This window comes from Poecilia reticulata, linkage group LG2, assembly GCF_000633615.1.
Source record: "Poecilia reticulata strain Guanapo linkage group LG2, Guppy_female_1.0+MT, whole genome shotgun sequence".
Lineage (NCBI taxonomy): Eukaryota > Metazoa > Chordata > Actinopteri > Cyprinodontiformes > Poeciliidae > Poecilia > Poecilia reticulata.
In genome coordinates, this window is record NC_024332.1 from 15,823,201 (window position 1) to 15,843,222 (window position 20,022).

At 40.7% G+C, this 20,022-nt stretch overlaps 1 protein-coding gene across 2 annotated transcripts in view; it reads left to right on the top strand.

The window, feature by feature from the left end:
• The window catches only part of fgf14 (fibroblast growth factor 14), a 111,120-nt gene that overhangs the window by 66,813 nt on the left and 24,285 nt on the right, over positions 1-20,022 (top strand). The window contains exons 1-3 of one of the 2 annotated variants that reach the window (XM_008433256.2): positions 1,221-2,585; positions 14,360-14,470; positions 15,535-15,638. In XM_008433256.2, the coding sequence (XP_008431478.1) occupies positions 2,393-2,585; positions 14,360-14,470; positions 15,535-15,638 (408 nt within the window). In that variant the 5' untranslated portion in view covers positions 1,221-2,392. Of the gene's footprint in view, positions 1-1,220; positions 2,586-14,359; positions 14,471-15,534; positions 15,639-20,022 lie in introns of those variants that run through there. The other variant, XM_008433250.2, reaches the window with a different exon arrangement.

The following is a 20,022-nucleotide window of genomic DNA, read 5'->3' on the forward strand; positions in this document are numbered from 1 at the left end:
TATATATGTCTAGTTTCTCTATGCATTTATTGCGGAGTCTCACGTCGCAAAGTGGAGAACATGAACGGGAGAAACCAGCTGGCTCATCCATCCATCAGTGCCTGATGTGTCAGTGCTGATTTAAATGCTGCTGTGAGACCATTGTTGAGCTGACAGTGTCCGCTGCTGGCTGGACCGTTTACTGCATCCCTCCCAGAGCGGAGCAGGAAGCTACGGGTCATAAACTTCTGTAGCATCCACTGTCTGTCCAAAAAATTAAAAATAAAATAAAAATAACATAGTAAAGCCGAAATGCAACTTCTAGCTGTTAAGATTTAAACAACGAGTGTCTGTACTATAATGTCTATAACACCATATGTGTATAAATGAAAGAATACACGTCATTTATTCTTAAAAGCAGCATTGCGGTTCTGAGCTGAAAACCGCAGACACCACGCACATAAAAGCTGTTTATGTGTGTGATTGGACCTTTGGTGCATTTTTTCTTCTTATTATTACTTATTCGATCCTCAGTGCAGCTGGCTATCAACAGGTGAGCATGACGTGCTGAGAATAAACGCACAGATTTTCGGGATGCAGCGCAACACAACAGCCCCCCTTGAGCCCGCATGTTTAATTACAGCCACAAACAGCAGATGGCTCTCTTGAGTTTTAATTTCTTTTTGCCTGAGAGTGAGGCTTAAATTTTATTCCCTTTAAACGTTTTTTTGTAACTGTTTTTATTTTTTAACCCTCCTCTCATGTTTTTTTCTTTTATTATTATAATAATTATTATTATTGCGAATCAGAATGCACACTGAAGTACGGGAAGGTTGCGTAATGCTTTGCAGCTTTTCGTACGGGCTGCAGCCGACTCTGTTTTTTAAGTGAGGGTTGTGGACCTGAAACGACTGGCGCTGTCCGTGGTGCTGAAGCCCAATACACTCTGGTGGACAGCATCCTGTAGTTCTGCTTTTGTAACAAAAAAAAAAAAAAAGTTATGTCACTCTACATTTGTTCATAGTAAATCATAAAAAATATTTTTAAAAAGTAAAGAAAAAAAATGAATTAAAGCGAATGCATTAGTGAAACAATGTGAGCTCTGATGTTGCAGCAAAGAGGAGAGAGAATGTGCATGTCCCCTCCTCTCGGTGTGTAAAATCGGCTCCCTCAAGCAGGGCAGGGGCTTGGTGGTCGAGAAGAGGAGGGGATGTCGGGGCGGGGGGCATCCGTCACCCTCAGCCGTGTGGTTAGGACTTGTTGATGAGGGGGAGAATTTTTGTTGATCTGGAGCGTACAGGCTAATACCACTGATTATCACTTCACATCCTCTTTTTTTTCTTCTTCTTCTGCCATTGAGCGTGGGAAAATAAATCGCGTTCTTTTGTCATTTCTCTCTCCCCTCCAATCCCCCCTCGATTCCCATTACGCGCCGATCGACGCACACCCAACTCTCTCTCTCTCTCTCTCATTATATGTCACGGGTCATGTAATGCGCCGATCGTCAGGGAGTTTACATTTCTATATCTACATACTACGCAGACGTCATCTTGCACGGTACTCGGATCAACTCTCTCCCCTCCTGTTCGGTCTAACAGACTGTTGTTGTGTTACCGGATTGAGATGTGCGGCGCATTTTACGCAACATTAACCGGAAGGATTGTCAAATAATTGCGAAGCTCCTTTACTGTTGCGCATTCCTCCCTCCGTGTTTGTGTGTGTATGTGTGTGTGATTTTAACGTGCACGTCTCTTCGTGGGGGTAGAGGAGGGGGAGTGGAAGCTGTCGCGGATACCTTCTTGCAAACTTCGCGTCTCGCCTCGGCTCCTCAGCTCTCAGCCGGGTGGTGATCTTCGTAGGAGGCGCCTGTGGTTTGTTGAGTTGCCCGGGGGCGCACATGCACGGGCGTCCCCGCTGCTGCTGGCCGAGCAATGCCGCTTTTCCCATGGCAGAAGAACAAGGAGGATAAAGCAGAAGCTTAAAAAAAAGGGAGAAAAGAGTGGGAGATTTTTTTTTCCCCCCAACAAGCGAGGACGCAGCGCACCCGCCGTTTAACATTTCTATTGACTGATTGAGACCAGACGCAGGCTACAGGTATGAATATCCTCCCGAGGTCTCCATGCGCATGAGTTGGGCTTCTTAACAAGAGCATTGTCACTGACGAGTGGGATTACTTATGAAGATGTGCATTTTCCCCCCACACCCCAATCGTGCTCCAGAATATTTCGAATGATAATGGGAATCTGGTTTAGTATCACCAGTATCATGTAGGGGCTGGACAAAGGAGAGGAAAAGCAGCAGTCAGAAATACCTAACCCCGCCGGTATGGGACTGTGACCCGGGTTGCGAGCTCCGAGAGGCGGCTGTTCTCTGCGTGCAGACCGGACCCGAGCCGTTGTGACATTTCCGAGCCATGGCCGCTGCTATCGCGAGTGGGCTGATCAGACAGAAGAGGCAAGCGCGGGAGCAGCACTTGGACCGACCCTCCACCAACCGACGGAGGAAGAGCCCCAACAAGAACAAGGGGCTCTGCAATGGGAACCTGGTCGACATCTTCTCAAAAGTGCGCATCTTCGGGCTCAGGAAGCGAAGGCTACGGAGACAAGGTCTGGGAACTTCAGTGTGCCGGAGAATGTTATGTTGCTGACACTTAAGTAAAGATGCACTGATCAGAGATCGAAGTCGGCGAGTTGTCCCTTTAACGGCGATTGGAAGGTGAAACATTGACAAGTCAGATATTGTAAAACTTATTTATTAAATTAATCTAAACTAAGAACTCAGGTTTTTTATGTTGAATTCAAAACTATTAGAAAAAGAAATGCAACACGTTTTTTTTCTTATTGTCTAGAAGTCTTGGGGGGGGGGGGAAGAGTTGGCTGGTCAAATTCCCAAAATTATGATTATTCCTTTGACTCTTAAGACTGGAATAAAAGTAAGAGCTCCCACTTTTATGGAGCTGCACCAATGGATCAATCGTAATCAGCCAATTTTCCCTCTTTGCACTCTGATCAGTGATTAGAGGAATGAATAAGGATTTATTTCTCTTCTTATTCAAAACTATCAAGTTTCACCATTTTCTAACCCTGAGCCCATGTATTTTGTTGCACTTCTTGAGTCTTAATAATATTAATTATGAAATCCTGATTAGTTAAAGTTATCTGGATTGTCTCCTTGTTACACAGGTGGAGACAGTTTTGTGATTCTGTAATTTCCTGTTGCTTTAAAATCTATTTTCCTTATCTTTTTTAAGTGTTATATGCTCTTAAAAATACCGAATCAGCCAGCCAGGCCTCTATGAGCTAATATGTAGGAGCTGGCAAAAGCCTGATTGGTGCATCTCTACATATCAGCTTTTTGCAGTGTGTGTAAATGTGATCATGCACATTTAGCCTTGGAAAAATTGTCCGGATATCTAAATATCAATGCTGGTTTGTGATCAGCAGGTTAAATAGTGGAAACTTTGTTGCTGCTGTTGTTCTGTTTCCTGTTAGTTAAACACATAAAAATGCTAATTTGATGTGTTTTCCACCAACTTTCTACATTACAGAGCAATCACAGCATCCCTTTTTCTTTTATTTGTCTCCTGTTTGGATGAAATCATAAAATGGACCAAAATTAAAGGTGATCAACTTTCTTTCTAGTCTATAAACACAACAACCATTAGCATTGACTTTATTGAACTTTAGTTTTTTTAATGAACGTAAAATGAAGTTTAATCAGCTAAGCTAATATTTGCTATTAGCCTATCTGCTAACAGTAGAGAGGCTAACATTCTCTGTTGAATTTGAAATGGCTACTTTTACCGGTGTGTTACAGCTCATACGGGATAAAACATCAGGATTCGAAAATCAAAACCAACAGGAAAACCTGAAAGAAAGTTATAAATCTAGGTTGGTCAGGAAAAACATGATTTGTACATCTATTCATTCCACTAAACTTTCAATCGGGCAACAACTGAAATTGATCAGATTTTCCCTTGAGCAGTTCTGATCAGCATGGCTATTACTAAAAATCCCTATTTATTAAATGTATCAACCAATGGCATGGACATTAAAGCAGTTTAGTAAAATGACATAACAGCATTAGTTCATGAATGCATATAATTTTGTGATACTTTAATTCTCTGTTGGATTCGAGACTATTATCTTAACCAGAAACACATTTTCTTCCATTTTTGTTCTAGAAAAAGATTTTAAAAACTGGAATTGGCAGACCAATCGGTGCATCGCTTCATAAACATGTTCACGCATTCAACTTGTGAATCATTACTGCTTCTAAAGAAACAACAAAATGTTCAAATTTGACTTTTTGTGTCTCAAAAGTTAGAACAGACGCTTTTTTTAAAAATAAGATTGTCAGCATAAATAAATAAATAAATAAATAAATAAAACATACATCTGATTTATGTGCATTCTACTAAATGACTTAGTTTTTCCAAGCTCTCACAGCTGCAGATCTATAAAATGTCTTTTCATTTTATGGAACATACACACAGAAACTTGGTAAATTGTAGCTCCGCACACCAACAGACTCTTGTACAAAACTAATTTCCATGTCGGTAAAGAAAGGTCGGTTTCTTGAGCAGAAATCAGGGTCATACCTTTCAGACAGACACATTTTCTCCAATTCGGGGACCAGCGGCCTCTCTATCTCTCTCTCAGGCTGAAATTTGTTCCATTTCTCCAATTATGAAAATGTCTGGAATGTTTCAGCGGTAATGTTGGCAGCCTATGATTATTAAAGTGCACTGTCAATAATTATTTCAATGCAGAAAATGGAGCCAAGAGTGAGTATAACTCAGAGATGACACTTGGTTGTGGGGTTTTGTAGGTTTCTTTAAAAAAAAAAATCATCAGGCATCAAACCTGTTGCTTCAAATCCACCTGAACTCCAGCTAATTTACAAGCTACTTAAAACAGAACCATCCAGGCCGCAGCCTAGTTTAAGGAAGCTTAGAAGCACCGTTTTAGTCTTTCATCTTCTCCCGCAGAAGAAGAGCCATTTTGATCGGTGAGCCCCTCTCATGCCGCCTGCTTTCACATCTGAACATCAGGATGAAATGTCTCCTTCGCTAGACCCCACTGATTAAATGGATTAAATGCGCTCTGATAGAACAGGATCCATATAATAACCGCAGAGGACACATCTGGACGCAGGTCAGAGTTCATTATAACTGGAGGTTTATAATCAGTTATCCTTCAAGCTGCTGTGTCATGGGGTCTGTTTGTGCGTTTCTGCCTGTGCTAAGCGGCTATTGCTCTTGACTTGGCCTGTGGAGCATCACTTGATATTTCGAGCACCGTACAGAAGGGAGCAGAGGTCACAGATATGGACAGAGGACGGTGTTATGTTTGGCCGATAAATTAATACGAGTCTCTCTGTGTGTACGGTGGACCAACTACTCTGTAGGGCAGATGTTCCTGTTTCAGGGTCCGAAAGTGGCACAATTCAACTAGTAAACAAGCAAAAGATTTAATTAAACGTATCATCAATATAATAAAAAATTGAAATTGGGGAATTGAAAGCAACACAGCGTTAACCGTCAAAGTCAGTAAATGAGTTGAAGTGAATGGCACTTGACTGTGTCAACAGTGCCACGATGCAACGGAATATGAAACCAATAAGTCCTCATTTGTACATGCCATTAGGCAAATAAATACCTATTATAAGAAGCCGTATCCAGAATTAATAGAAGCACTGTTAGATGATTAAATGTAAGTATCTTATTAAAGTCTGAAGTAATTTAATGGTAGCAATGTGCAGACTTGTTGTTCTGAAGAGGGCCATTTTTTAATGTAACCAATAAATAATTAGATCAAAAATTAAATAAGCAGGAATTATTTTTGTCTGCAAAACAAACTTATTTAATGTTGGCATAGTTATTTATCAAACTGTAGCACTTTGAGGTCTCTATAAGGGAAGTCAGCCCTAAAAATGATTTGAAATCATTAACCACACTTAGGTAAATAATATAACTTTTTCTTTTAATTATTCATGCATTAACCTTCAATCTTAACCCTTTCTTGCTCTCCACTGCGGTGGACAGCTGTCTAAAAGCCATTTTCTTGTGCTTCTTGTGGATTTTTATGTTATAACTGCACACAGACCACTGAAGTGGACACTAATGCATCATAAAATACAGTATCAACTACTGGCCATCAGCTTCAAATACAATAAATTATTTTTGTTAAATCCAATATGGCCGACAGACAAAAAAGCATGCCAACCGACCCGGTCCCCCCTTCACTGTAGACGACTCTTGCAGGTAAAAAAAATATCGTGACATCAGATAACCCCTGAAGAACAATACTACTGATGCACTTTTCAAATAACAACTTTGTATTTGATGAAAATTACAATTGATCACCTAAAGAAATAAAATTAAACATTTTTTTTAACAAAATTTTTCTTCCTATCTTTTTTTTATGCCTTAAGAAAATAAAACAAATTGGAAAAAAAAATCCTGGCACAAAGGATCATAATTCATGCATGAAAGAGTTAATTGTTTAGTAATACATTTAAGGCATTAATTATTTGCTGACTGCATTGTGACACTTTGAGCTTCTGTAGTGGTCCACCCTGATTTATTATTATTATTATTTTATTTATTTTTTAAACATGAGAGTTAGAGAGTAATGCTTTTAGAGAGCATTACTCTCTAAAATTCACAGAATCAAGGGAAAACGCTGCAAATATATATTTTTGTTCTCTTTTTCTGTAGCTCCACTCAGAGCCAACTCTCACTTTCTGTTGCTTTAATTTTATTCTTGTTTATGATTAAAAGCCAAATGGGAAAATACATCATTAATTTCATCCCCACATGAGAATTCACACTCATAGGAGGTTTTTCCTTTTAAAGCTCACTCCACACTTTCACTCCCTGTCCCATCTTTCCTCTTTTTCTTTGTTTTTTTTTGCTGCATTATCACCAAAGCACACAGATTAGGAAGACTAATGACTTGCTTAGTGTGTCTAATTTAACATCAGACCCCGAGAGACCTTACAGACCTTTTAATKTTGTTTTGCTGGAGACCACGATGGCCGCATGCGCAGCCGATCCCATGTGTTTTGAGGCCGAGTCTCAGAGTTCCCCAGGTGGAAACAAAGAAAACACCGAGCCTCACGGTGACAGCTGAGCCGAGAACAGAGCACCTCTCTGGCTTTCGGAGGGATGAATATAGACTGAAGTGAGGTTCAGAATCCCACTGAGACGTGTCAAGATGATGGAGCAAGGGTGACTTAAAACAAGCCCCGTGTCATGTATTTCTTTTGGCACTGAGTATTGATCTTGAGAATGCAGCAGTACTGTAGATTTTCTTTTCTTGTGGTGCTGCGTCGACTGCAATCTGACATACTTTTGGGGGCTTCAGGTCATTCAGTTGGCTTTTAAACGTTTTCCACCAAATCTTCTCGATGAGTTGCTTTTGCTTTTGAATTACTACCACTACGAAAATGCCCAGGTGGAAAGACGACGGTCTGTTATTCTCATCTAAATACGTTTTGCTTTGTTTGTTCGCTCTAGCACACAGATGTGATCTCTGTCCTCTTCTGGCAACTCTGGGAATACGCTGGAACATTTTGCGTCACATCTGCTTTTATTTAAAATCATCCTCGTGTTTTTGTTAGCTGAAACAGAGTCGCTGCTTTTTTATTTGTTTTCATTGTTTGTTTTTTTTTATTTTCAAAGGATTAAATACCAGCTGTAAATCCTGTTATATCCAAAGCCTGTAAGTGAGCTCTTGCCCCATCCAGCATTGGGTCATAATCTCACTTCTCTGGCTCTAATTATCCCACCAGATTAGATCCACGACCTCATAAGATCATGCGGCGCAGATCCAAAGATCAGATGAGTTTGCGTGATCTGGAGGTCCTTCGTAGATGAATGGCTTCCTGCGCCTTGGATGTTCGTTCGTCAGGCTTCTTTTAAGGACACAAAGGTGCAGTCTGTTTAAATAGGATATCCAGGACATCTCACGTATATTGCTAGGAAGCACAAAACAGTTGGCAGTGCTGATTCAGTTGATTTACAGTGAACACAAAATAGAATACTTGTTGAGCTTTGTCCCAACTTGTCACATTGCCTCAAACTTCAAAGTATTTTGTTGTGGGCTTGACTCAAATTAAGTATTGCATAATTAAGAACTGAAGTCTTGCCACATGGACTAAATTGCTTTACTAACATATACAAAGGATAAAAATACTACTGGAACAGTGGTACCATCACGCTGTGGGGACGCTGTGCTTCAGATGCACGGAAGCTGGTCAGAGTTGACTATAGGATCTTCTTTTCCTTTTGACTTTTCCCCTTTAGGGATCATCTGTCTCCATGTAACCCTATCTTCCTCATATTCCTCTCTCACACCAACTGCCTTCATGCCCTCTTTCACTCCATCCATAAATCTCTTTGGTCTTCCTCTGGGTCTCTTGCCTGGCAGGTCCATCTTCAGCATCCTTCTACGGATGTGTTCGCTGTCTCTCCTCTGTACATGTCCAAACCATCTCAGAGTAGACTGTAGGATGGATGGGGATAAATACAGACCGTTCATGGAAGAATACCTCTTCAAAACTACAAAAGACTTGGAGCTGTCAGCACAGCAGCTGTGCTACCCACACAGCCAGAGCTACAATGTAATGGAGTAAAAGCATATGCATGTTTGCATATTCCCTTCTCAAAGTACAGACTTAAATTTGAAAGAGAATTTGTGGCAAATCAAAATTGCACAGATACAAATCAGACCGAGTGACGATTATTTTACAAAGAACAAGCAAGAAATGCTTTCTTTAGGTCCGCAAAAATAATCGTTAAAAGCTTGTTCTACAAGGTTTTGACTCACGAAACATGAAAGCAAACGCACACTTGTATTTTTACTTCCAATGTTGTAAGTAAAAAATCTTCCCCCTTTACAACTCTGCACTAAAAGTGTCGGTTCGTCATACATAAAAATGAGAAAATGTGCAAAGGCTCAAGGGTAATGAATATGTTCACGAGGCACTAGGGGTATCTCCTTGCCAGTGTGAGTGTGGAAAAGCCCTTCTTCTTTTCCAGAAACATCCAAAGTGGGTCAGACAGGACAGAGCTGACAGCAGTCTACAAGTGCTGCTGCAGCTGTGCCCATGTGTGTGTGCGTGTGTGTGTGTGTTTGTGTGTGGGCCAGTCCTTCCTTCATGCTCTGCTTGCTTTGAGCCGAGCTTGACGTGTGTGGCTGCACAAACACCAGAATGACACGACAGAAAATAAGACAAGAAAATGTGCCGAGGGAGTTGTGGAGAGGCCACTTATGGAGGGAAAAAAAAATATCACACCCTCTCTGTGACAGGCCAATTTATATGTAAAAAGGACCATGGCTGTACAACAGAGCACTTTGAAATCTTGTGCTTCTGATGCACGTTGTTTTCCAAGGAAACTCCCCTGCTGATGCTAAACTGGCACTCTGTTTCCCTAGAAACAGAGAAGTAGAAACATACAGTGCTTCTGTTGTAAAAAAAAAAAAAATCAACGTTGATATAACTTGGGAATGTCTTACTCCCATCTGTGATTAACAGCCCTTTTTGTTTTGCCATTTTGGTCAAAATTTTAAGGCACAGTAGTGAAGAAAGTTTAAGAAAAATGACAAAAAGATAACAAAATGGCCAATTAAATCAAATTCTGTCTTGGCTTAAGGAATACAACTTAGATGTTACATCAAATATCTGAAAGTTCACTAGTGAGAACCACATCTCATGTATGCAAGGATGAGTGATTTATTGAGGAGAAATCTGGATGTCTGAAGAGGACTGAATTTTGCTAACTCATCTCAAGAAATTGCAGGATGAGGCTTCACAGATGCATGAGGAATCTAGTAGGTAGGGATGTGTGCTGGACAAAATAGAGATGGGGGACAGAGGAGGTTAGGACGAGAAACGAAGGAGGTAAAGATAAAGTCTTAAGTGAGGGAGGATATAACGAGGAATACGGGATGAAGGAAGAGTTGAAGACCGAAGGAGGAGGATGACAATGAGAGAGGCAGGTTAGGATAAAGGATGTAGGCATGACAGATGATGAAGGAGGAGATGATGAGGGATGAGGAATAATTGATGTAGGGATGAGGGATAAAAGAGCTCAGGATAATGACTGGAGGAGGTGTAGGGGTGAGGTACAAGGGATGGAGAGAGTAGGGATACAAAATGAGTTATAAATTAGGGAGGATGTTGAGATGAGGGATAAAGGAGATTAGGGTTAGGATGAGGAATGACAGGTGAAGGAGGTAGAGAAGATGGATGAGGGCAGTAAGGATGATGGATGACAAAGGCATGGATGATCAATAAAGGAGGTAGGATGGAGGGATGTGGAAAGATGGACGTGGATATGAAGGATACAGATGAGGGAAGCTACGTTGACGGACGATGAATGACAGAAGATTGGGTAAGGGACGAATGAGGTTAGGAAGTGGGATTAAGGAAGTAGACATGAGGAAAATAGATTGAGAGATGACCAGTGAAATAAGGACTAGAATTTGAAATGGAGATAGACAAGTGATGAGAATGATAAAGATAAAGAATAACAAAGGAAAAGGGGAAGAATGGGGGACAAAGGAGGTAGGAATAAGAGAGGCCAAACTTGTAGGAAAAGATTAGAGATGAAAAAGGAAGGAATGAGGAATAAAGAAGGAATGAATGATGAAGTAAGCATAGAACAGCAGTAAAGGAGGAATGAGTGAAAGGGTAATAGTAGTGTGGAGTTTAAAAGAAAATAGCTAAACAAGGGAGCTAATATAGGTTTCAGGTAATAAGAGGTTTGCTCGTAGACTAACAAATTCATTTTGATTTGCAACAGATATAACCCATCAATCCAAGTTTGCCCTTTTTTTTAAATATGGTTTTTATGTTTTGATGGATTCCACAAATTTCTGCTGATGTTCATCTTAACCTGCTTGTTGCTTTTGAAGCTCCAAAGATCAAACCTAAAGGGGAAATCTGTGCGTGGGAGATATACACCGGCTATCCCGCCCCCAGGGACCGCAGCCAGCATCGCGTGATTTACACCCCTATAGCCTCTCTCACCGCACATACATGCTCACACACACAAACACAGACTTCACCTATCCAGCCACCATGAACACAGTTCTAATTATTACAGATTGCTCTCAAGAATCAATCTTACTCACACACACACACACACAAACGCATTGCTTAAAAGCCAAAGTTCCTGATCGATCGCACGTTTGCTAACTTTGTGTATCAACACAAAGGGATCTGCTTGAGGGAATTGTACTCTCATTAAAAATCCATGTGAAAACGTCCGTGTAGCCCCAGACCTTTCTGGGTTCTTGCAGAAACGAGGCTGCCGTATGAAAAATTGCAGACTGAACCTAAGCCTGGCATTCAGGTGGTGCTTCGAAGAAATTTCACTGCGGATTTGTTTTACGAGTGCACGTCTCTGTTTCCCTCTCCATATGGAGCTTAGCGTCCTGATTACCTGAAGATACTTTGTTTTGCTATTAAGATGTTTTCCATCTCCCCACCTGGGATGGACACATTTTAAGATGCCAGCAAGCAACAGATTGGCCAATTTAAAACCCTGTGATGCCGCTGAATAGGTTTTCAGTTGCCCTGAAATACGTTGGTTGTGTTTCCTCTTCATCAGAACGAAATTGTAAAAAATGAAAAATATAAAAATGTCCAATTTTGAATGACACTGTGTTGCGTTAACGGCATAAGCATATTTGATTGGGATTTTACGCAATGTACAAAGTAGTATGTCGTTATGATCCAAATTTTCAAAATTTCTAACAAAAAAATAAATAAATAAATAAAAAGTGTGGTATGCATGTGAATTGAGCTTCTCTCAGTCAATACTTGGTTGAACTACCTGTAATCGCTGCTTCAAGTCTTCTGGGGTAAATCTATATCCGAATCTTAGCCCATTATTTTTTCAAAATATTCCGACATTAACATTGGACGATGATAGTCTGAATGGACGGAGACTGTGAACTGCAGCTTTTAGGTCTCTCAGTTGGATTCAGATCTGGACCAGCATCTTTCCACTGGAGCTCTGGTAACATGTTCAAGGTCATTGTGCCAGTTCCCCTTTTTTGGAGAAGCTCCAACAGGTTTTCCATCCATCTTCCCATCAACTCTCACCAGCTTCCCTGTCCTTGTCGGAGGAAAGCATCAGCAGCATTGAAGCCGTCACCACCAGTGTTTCACAGTGGTGATGGCGTGTTCAGGGTCAATTACATTACTGAGTTCGCCACCACACTTATCTTTTTGCACGTTGACAGCAAAGGTTGCTGTAAGATTAAAGCACCTTCCACAAGTGTGACCCCCATGGCTTGCTTCAAATTCTAAATGTGACCGTCTGTCTTGTATTCCTTTGTTTTTATGATGCCGTTTTTTATTTGATGTTTTTTTAAAGGATCTAATCCACAGCACAAGGCTGACCTTGAAGGTTTTGGATTACTCGCCTGCTTCCTATCATTCTTTTGAATTAAGTATTTATTTTGGTCCATTACTTCTTTTCATCTCTGTTACAGAGGTTAAATTGCACCACTTTTTACCAACTGAGTAACTAGTTGACTTCTAAAGGCAGTGGACTGCTCTGGGTTTTATTAAGGGGTATCAAAGTAAATGAGGTGGATACAACTGCAGGCCAGATTTTCATTTCATAAAAAAAAAGAAAAACGAAAACTGTGTTTCATTTTCTCAGACATGTTCTCCTTTGAACACATTTTCATTGTTCAGCTGAAGCGGCACAGTTGTATATCCTGTACCATCTCAACTCAGGCGGCGCAGCGGGAAATGTGTGAGATATGTACCCAGCATAAGCATTTCAGACCTGCACAGTAACAAAAAAGCCATAACTTTGCCCTCAGAGAGACCCCTTGAGATTTCTTCAGCTCTACATCTTACACACACACGCACACGCCCATACACACACCACACCCACGCACGCACGCACACACACACACACACACACACACACACACACACACACACACACACACACACACACACACATATACGCAGCTTCTTGCTGGGGGAGATGGTTTAGCGGTTAGGATGACGGTGAAGTTGATTTTTTATTTATTTTTTTACCTCCCCAGGGCTTTCTTAGAATGAAATCTAGTGTGATGGCTGTCTCTACAGTAAGTGTACTGTTGAACATATATAACGCCAGACACATGCAGGTATGCACTTCCGCTCCGGATTTGTCTCCTCCCGGCTTTCAGCACAGAAACCCCTGAACAACAACCTCACTGCGCTTTATTAAGACATTTCTTTTTTATTGTTTCATACTCCCCTGCCACTTATTCATATCTTAACATAAATTGTGAAACCGCCAAAAAAATTACATGACACATCCGAAGCAGCAGCGACTCTGAGCAATCTAACCGCGGAAGATGCTTATTTACTGCTAATAAGTGGGTAATCCCCCGGTTGGGTTCGGGATGGAAAACAGACACTCTTGCGTCCCAGAGAGGGTGCTGTTGGGTTCATTATGGGAGTCAGACAGCCACATATTAATTCTGATGCCTATAATTGGATGGTCTATCTCTGAGCAGGATGGGGCTTATGAGCCCGTAAAGGAAGCTCTGGGATTTGCCAGCAGACAGGAAGAGAGAGAGAGAGGAAGAAGAACCTCATGCTGCTTTTATGAAAGTTCGAAGCAAAAAAAAAAAAAAGTTATTATCACAGTACGGAATCTTGTGAAACACCAAAGAATATCTCTCATTTACTTATGTACAGCCTCATACTGTACAGTAAATGTACTTGTACTCATACAGTACATTTACTGTGAAGTAATTGTACAATAAATCTTACCGGAACTGAAATATGAATGTACTGTACAAGTAAAGCACATGTTATTAGCGCAAACCTCCATATTTTTTGTCATTATTTGATGCGTCAAGGTTCATACGGAATTGCAAAGTAGAAGGGAAATCATTTTCACTTTTTGTTTCTTTATACAGATACAAGTTTACAATAAAACATTTCAGTTTTCAGTCTCGTCCTGATTCAACACCAGGAACATTTTGCCAAAACCGCCACCCGCTGCGTTAGTTTTTGCACAGTCTCTCAGACTTAATCGAATAAATATGACCAAGTTAGATTTTTCCGGGGCTTTTCTTTTGCAGATTTTCAACTGGATTTACATCTGGACTTTGATTCAAACATTGCTGTGCATGAATATGCTTTGATGTGAACCATTCCATTGTAGTTTTTGCTGCATCTTAAGCGTTCGCGTCTTACCCTGAAACTAAAGCTATGACTTAACCAAAGATTTTCATCAGATTTCTCATCAACTTTCACCAACTTCCCATGATGCACTTACATGTGTGGTTTATTCTTGCATAAATCATGACTATTCTGTCTGTTTCCTCCCCCTTTTTTTCTCTTACAGATCCCCAGCTCAAGGGTATAGTGACCAGGTTATATTGCAGGCAGGGATACTACTTGCAAATGAACCCAGATGGCTCTCTTGATGGGACCAAGGATGACAGCAGTAATTCCAGTGAGTACTGTGGCGCGATCTTTTTGCCTCTGGGAATAAAAATTTCAAAAGGTGACAGAAAAAATATCGAAAAAACACCAAACAGGGAACGTTGTTCATCATAACTCAACTGTTTAACGCTTTTAGTGTTTTAAACTCCCTCCGGCACAAGCGAGCATATTACAATGTTGACGTTCGGCATGGTAGCGTTGCACGTTTATCGTTCTGGTGTGGAGATGATACATTCCCTGTCTTCACCCGTCAGTCTCCTCCAACCCCGTGGGTCAATGTACTTCCTCAATTTTTTAGCCTTTGGAGTAAAAATGTCTCCTCAAAGCGCAGCCGAGGGATCACACCAATTCATCCTTATCGCTGAGGGATAAAGTAGACCAGGAAACAGCAGATCTAACAGAGAGGGAAATGGTGTTATTACGTTGTTCTGGCTCTGCTCCTCTGCTGCTTCAGGCTGGGTGGTTAATTTGATTCCTGGACCTGGTGCTAACGCTGGCTTGACACTCAGCATTGTGTCACTTACCACTGTCAGCAAGACGGGGTTTGGCACATGTCACATCTGATTAGATAAAGAAAGCTTTAGATAGGATTCACAGGGGAGAAATTGTGTTATTATTAGAACTTTGATGTTGAGTTAGAACTTGGAAGAATCGCAAAACTTCTCCCCTCCTGTTAATCCTTCGTTTAGGGGTCTTTGAGTTTACCATAACAGGAGATTCACAAACTTAGCCGACTGTGGTTTGGTGATGAAGGAGACTTTATTTTGACCCAGCTGCAGGATCCATTCAGCCATTTTTGGTCTGATACCCACACAAGGTACCAATAAACAGTTACGTAAACATTAATTTGAGTCTTGTCCACATAAAAAAACACACATTTTTCAAAGATGCAAATTTTTTTTAAAATACTGCATCATTTTTAGAGATGTGCTTATCCATACACAAAAGTGACTCAAAGCATTACGTTAACTATGGCAAGGATGTACAGTCCCCATAATGCTAACTGTAGTGCTAAAAAAAACCCACAAGTGACACTTTAATCTAAATGTCTGTGTTTATGCATCTGTTTTCCAGCATTGTTTAACCTCATTCCTGTGGGCCTCCGAGTTGTCGCCATTCAGTCAGTGAAGACAGGGTTATACATCGCCATGAACGGGGAGGGCCATCTCTACACATCAGTAAGAACACTGTTTTAGTCTAGTCTGTTGTTTATTTTACTGTTTTATTCACAGCAAAAAAATTAAAAAAGAAATGAAACCAAAAGTCAATTAATTTTTTTTTTTTTCTGGGATTTAACACATTAAATTTGTTAATGTCTCCTAATTTTGTTTTGTGTTTTACTGTACTATGTTGCATGTGTTGCATTACCCAAAAATAGAAAACAGCTTCAAAAACACCACAGAAGTGGAGGGAATATTTTGTTCGGATTTTGGTGCAGCCTCTTTTCTTTTTCTTTTTTCTTTTACTTTATAGTCGGCGTTATTGACTATTTCTCTTCAACTAGGATTCAGTAAGCTTCACAGCCGGGGGAGTAATAAGACCTCACCCAGCAGAGATGGAGCTTCTCTGCTTGGCACTTTACTCCGTCCTACAGCAGTCGTACAAATCAATCAGCGGGAGGAACACTGGGAGTAGTGCTCCTCTTTTTAGACAGGAGAATCCATCAGAACAACTGTCTCCTCTTCCCTCCGCAGACGTTTTGTTCCTAATTCTCAGAGYGCAGACCGGGCATGGCCGTCTTATTCCTCATTCATTACTGTAGGGGCTTAAGAGGAACTTCTTCTTTCAACRTGCCATGCACCCCCAAAGAAATTCTCTAAAATGCAATCACCGCTCGATTTAAAGCATGAAATGAAATTCGTTTGAAAAGGATTGACCCAGAATTCGGTGGATTATTCAAGAATTGTGCAACAGGGGGTGTTAAATGAATGGATTATGCAATATTTAAAGGTACTATGTTGCTGCACGCAAGTAGTAGTAGTTTGATACTAGTGAACAGTTATTAGCCTTGCAAATACTGATTCCACATATTGGCAAACATGTGCATCAAATCTTTCAATCTTTACTTATACTTGTCAGCGCTATGATGACTTTGCATGAACCGTTTGATTTAGTTTTATTCCAATACTTTTATTGTGCGTGAGGCCAAATTCCCATGTCTTTAACAGTTGTGTTTCTTATTAGCCTAGAGGCGAGCTTGCAGTGAGATGCTAGCTCTTATAGCTTGCCCCAACTTTAGTTTCAAGACAGCATTAGCTTTCAAAACGTAACAGATGGTGCTTCTGCTGTATCAAKATCACAACTGACTGGATTTTTCAAAATTRAAAATCATTTCCGAACAACCAACTTCATTTTGTACTTTAAGGAACGGAAAGCTTAGTAGGATGATCATGACTCGTATAAAAAATAAATAAATTTACCAAGTTCACGGTCACAGGTTGGTAGATTAAAAAGAATATATCTCTGTTAATTTCTTAGTGGTCTAAACTTTGCTCTTTAAACTAAAGTAGTTTTTTTTTTTTCCTGGCTCGGCCTTTGATCATACTRTTTTTCTCTCGTCACCCTTCACAATTAGCCCATCATGAGCCATTAAGAGGATCTTTCTACTTTTCCTAGTTGGAGTATCACATTTTCTTGGCCTGTCTCTTCTCCACAAGTAGTCCTTGTACAGCTTGCACAATTTTTTTTCTCCCCCTGCTAATGGAGGTAGTGATCAGACATCAACCCTCCTAACCACCCACTCAAAGGTCTCTCTTTTGCTCCCTGGTGTGCAAATTACTCCAGTAATGGCAGCCTTGCAAGATGCTGCTCATCCTCCTCCATTTCCACCTCCTCCGTCTTTCTGCATCCTCCATTCTGCCCTGTAAGCAGGGTTCAACTGCTCTGCCCATTATCACTCTATCCCTTCACAGGAATAAAACCGACAGTCGACCTTTTTCCAGCCATTTGACAGGTATTGGATTTTTGTTCGCTCCCGTGTTAAAAACTGACTCGGATGTCTTTGACGGCATAACAATGTAGAATCATCCAGGGACGTTGCCAAGAAAACGACAACAAATAACATATTTTACAGCAATATAATAATCTGTCCCCCAGTTTCTTAAAAGGCCAGTTCGTTTTCACTGACTGAAATTCAATTGGCCGGCTTATTCCGTTTCGGCATTACATACATTATTAATAAGTCTTTCCCTTCAGTGATGTACTTTGATAATGAGTGACACTTGAAGTGAGTCAAAAGGAGAAATTCTACTCAAGACCCATTCAAGGCCTCTGCTGGTGCATCATAATCCTTTGTGCGAGGCGCCYAAGGCGCCGAATGAGGCTCAAATGACAGAGATAGCATCAAAGTGACAGTGCAGTCTGACACAAAGGACACACCACAGATTAAAGGGGAGTTCAATCATCTCACTTCTTTTCAATCTGCTCCCTTTTGTGTCGGAGCCAATAAAGTCCAGGCTAATTTCTTTTCTAGGCTGCTCCCAGGATCAGGCATTTCTTCTGAAATCTAATAAAAGGAGTTATTCCCGCCCTGTTGAATGAGGTAGCTGCGACAGGACGTACAAAAGTCCCTTGATAACTGTAATATAGCTCGTAATGCAAAAAGGCAGACAACTGTAAATGAGATAAAAAAGTTTAAAAAAACAAAAAAAACCTAATTTATTCAGTCGGGACGCCTGTATGAAAACCCTACGAGCTAACAAGGAAGTGGTGGATATTCTATTTTGCTACACATGATGAAATTGTGGTATTAGAGAATGCAACTCCCTGGTGATAATCTTTCTTTTTCAGGGCTGCTAATATGGACTCCTGCCATCTCTCTTGTGTAAATGTTCGGCATTTTATGGTTGACTGAGTCCTTTAGAAGCACTTCCCCATTCCTTCACTCCGCCCCGGTGTCTCATTGCAGGCTYTCTTTATCAGGAGCTCGCACTTGTTAGCGCTACCTTTCATGTTTGTCAAATTGACTCGCCGCATCATTTGAGTGGAATCCTTCAGAGGACCAATTGGGAGAAGTGCAGCGGGTGTTAGTTTCACTTGATAAGGGGACGTTTCATAGTTAGTGCGTGGACGCAGACGACTGAAGGCGTCCACATCCCACTGTGCTCGATTGGGAATCTACGAAAGGCTCCGAGGAGCTTCATGTGAAAAGAATAAACCGATCAGCCACGGCGAAAAATAAAAAATAAAAAAACCAAAGAAACTTTCTGAAGCACTGACTGCTTCCCAAAAAATATTAAATAACTCGAAGCTTAGCGCAAGGTTCAGGGCCACCGAGATGTATGAAACAGGAGATGGGTATCATTTGGATGAAGTAAAATGAATAGAATAACTGTATAAATTCATTGCATAGATGATAGTTTGTGACTAGCAGCAGTCAGGCCGAGGCTTAGTGGGCTGCCTCATTATTTTTAAAGTGTTGCTCTCTTCAGTGCAGTGTCAGGAAGTGAAGTTGGTCATAAGGGCACAAAGAATCGCTTCATGTTTTAATGAATAAATAGGTTGAAGGAAGGCATCAAAGCTTAACCCTGGAAATGCCGGTCAGGACTGAGACGAGACAAGCATACAAATAACTGGTCATTCTGTCATTTAACATCATTTTTTTTATGTTTGCATCTATATTTTTTTTTCACATAAAAATGGCTTCGTGGCATTCTTCTACTATCGTCCAGTAAAATCTTTCGCTTCTTTGTAAAATCCTATCAGTTGCCCTGATGTTTTACTTGACTGCAGATACCCTCCCTCAAACAGGGAGTCGCCTCCTCGGCGTGTTTGACTTTATCAGAGGGGATTGGGCCACCCTGAACTATAAATCATGATACACAACACTGCTAATACGTCCTCCATCTTCTTTCCAGGTCAATAGCTTAACGTCTATTAACGTCAGTTCTCTAAACCTCTCTGCTATTCCCCAGGTTATTCTTGGCAAATTAAGAGTTGGAGAGTGCAGCTGCTTTCTGAGTCACTGGTTTACATGACGCGCATTTATTATCGACTGCACGAATGAGTCATTTTACGGATATTTCTTAGATAAATCCTTTGATAACTGGATGGATTTTTGCATGGTGTGACTTGTATGTGGTTGTGCTCATGTTAGCAGTTTTAAAAACAAAATCAGCATCAGAGTCTGTCACTGCTTGGAAAAACATTCAAACCAAAAGATATTATACTTCGAGAATGAGATTTTTAAATTTTTTATATTTAAAAAGATTAAATCAGTTATTGTGACCTGTGCATCAGCACACTTGCACTTTTAAATTGAACTGTTACGATGAAGTCACCCTTTTGATAAGTTAGATTTTTAGAACAGCGATTGTTTTTGAAAGGCTTAATGCCGTGTTGCGTTTTTACCAAAAACACTGTTGGATTTTAATTACTTTTCATGATCAAATTCAATGTCGTCACAGACCGATTGTTTCTGAACTGTTCGTGCTTTGCTAGAGCAGCGGAAGGTTTTSAGTCTCGGCATTAGGTGACAAACTGAACACCACCAGGACGCTGTGACCAGCACGTCCTCCTCTGGCTCCTTATCAACACGTCCGTAACTTTATTAAAGAACAACAA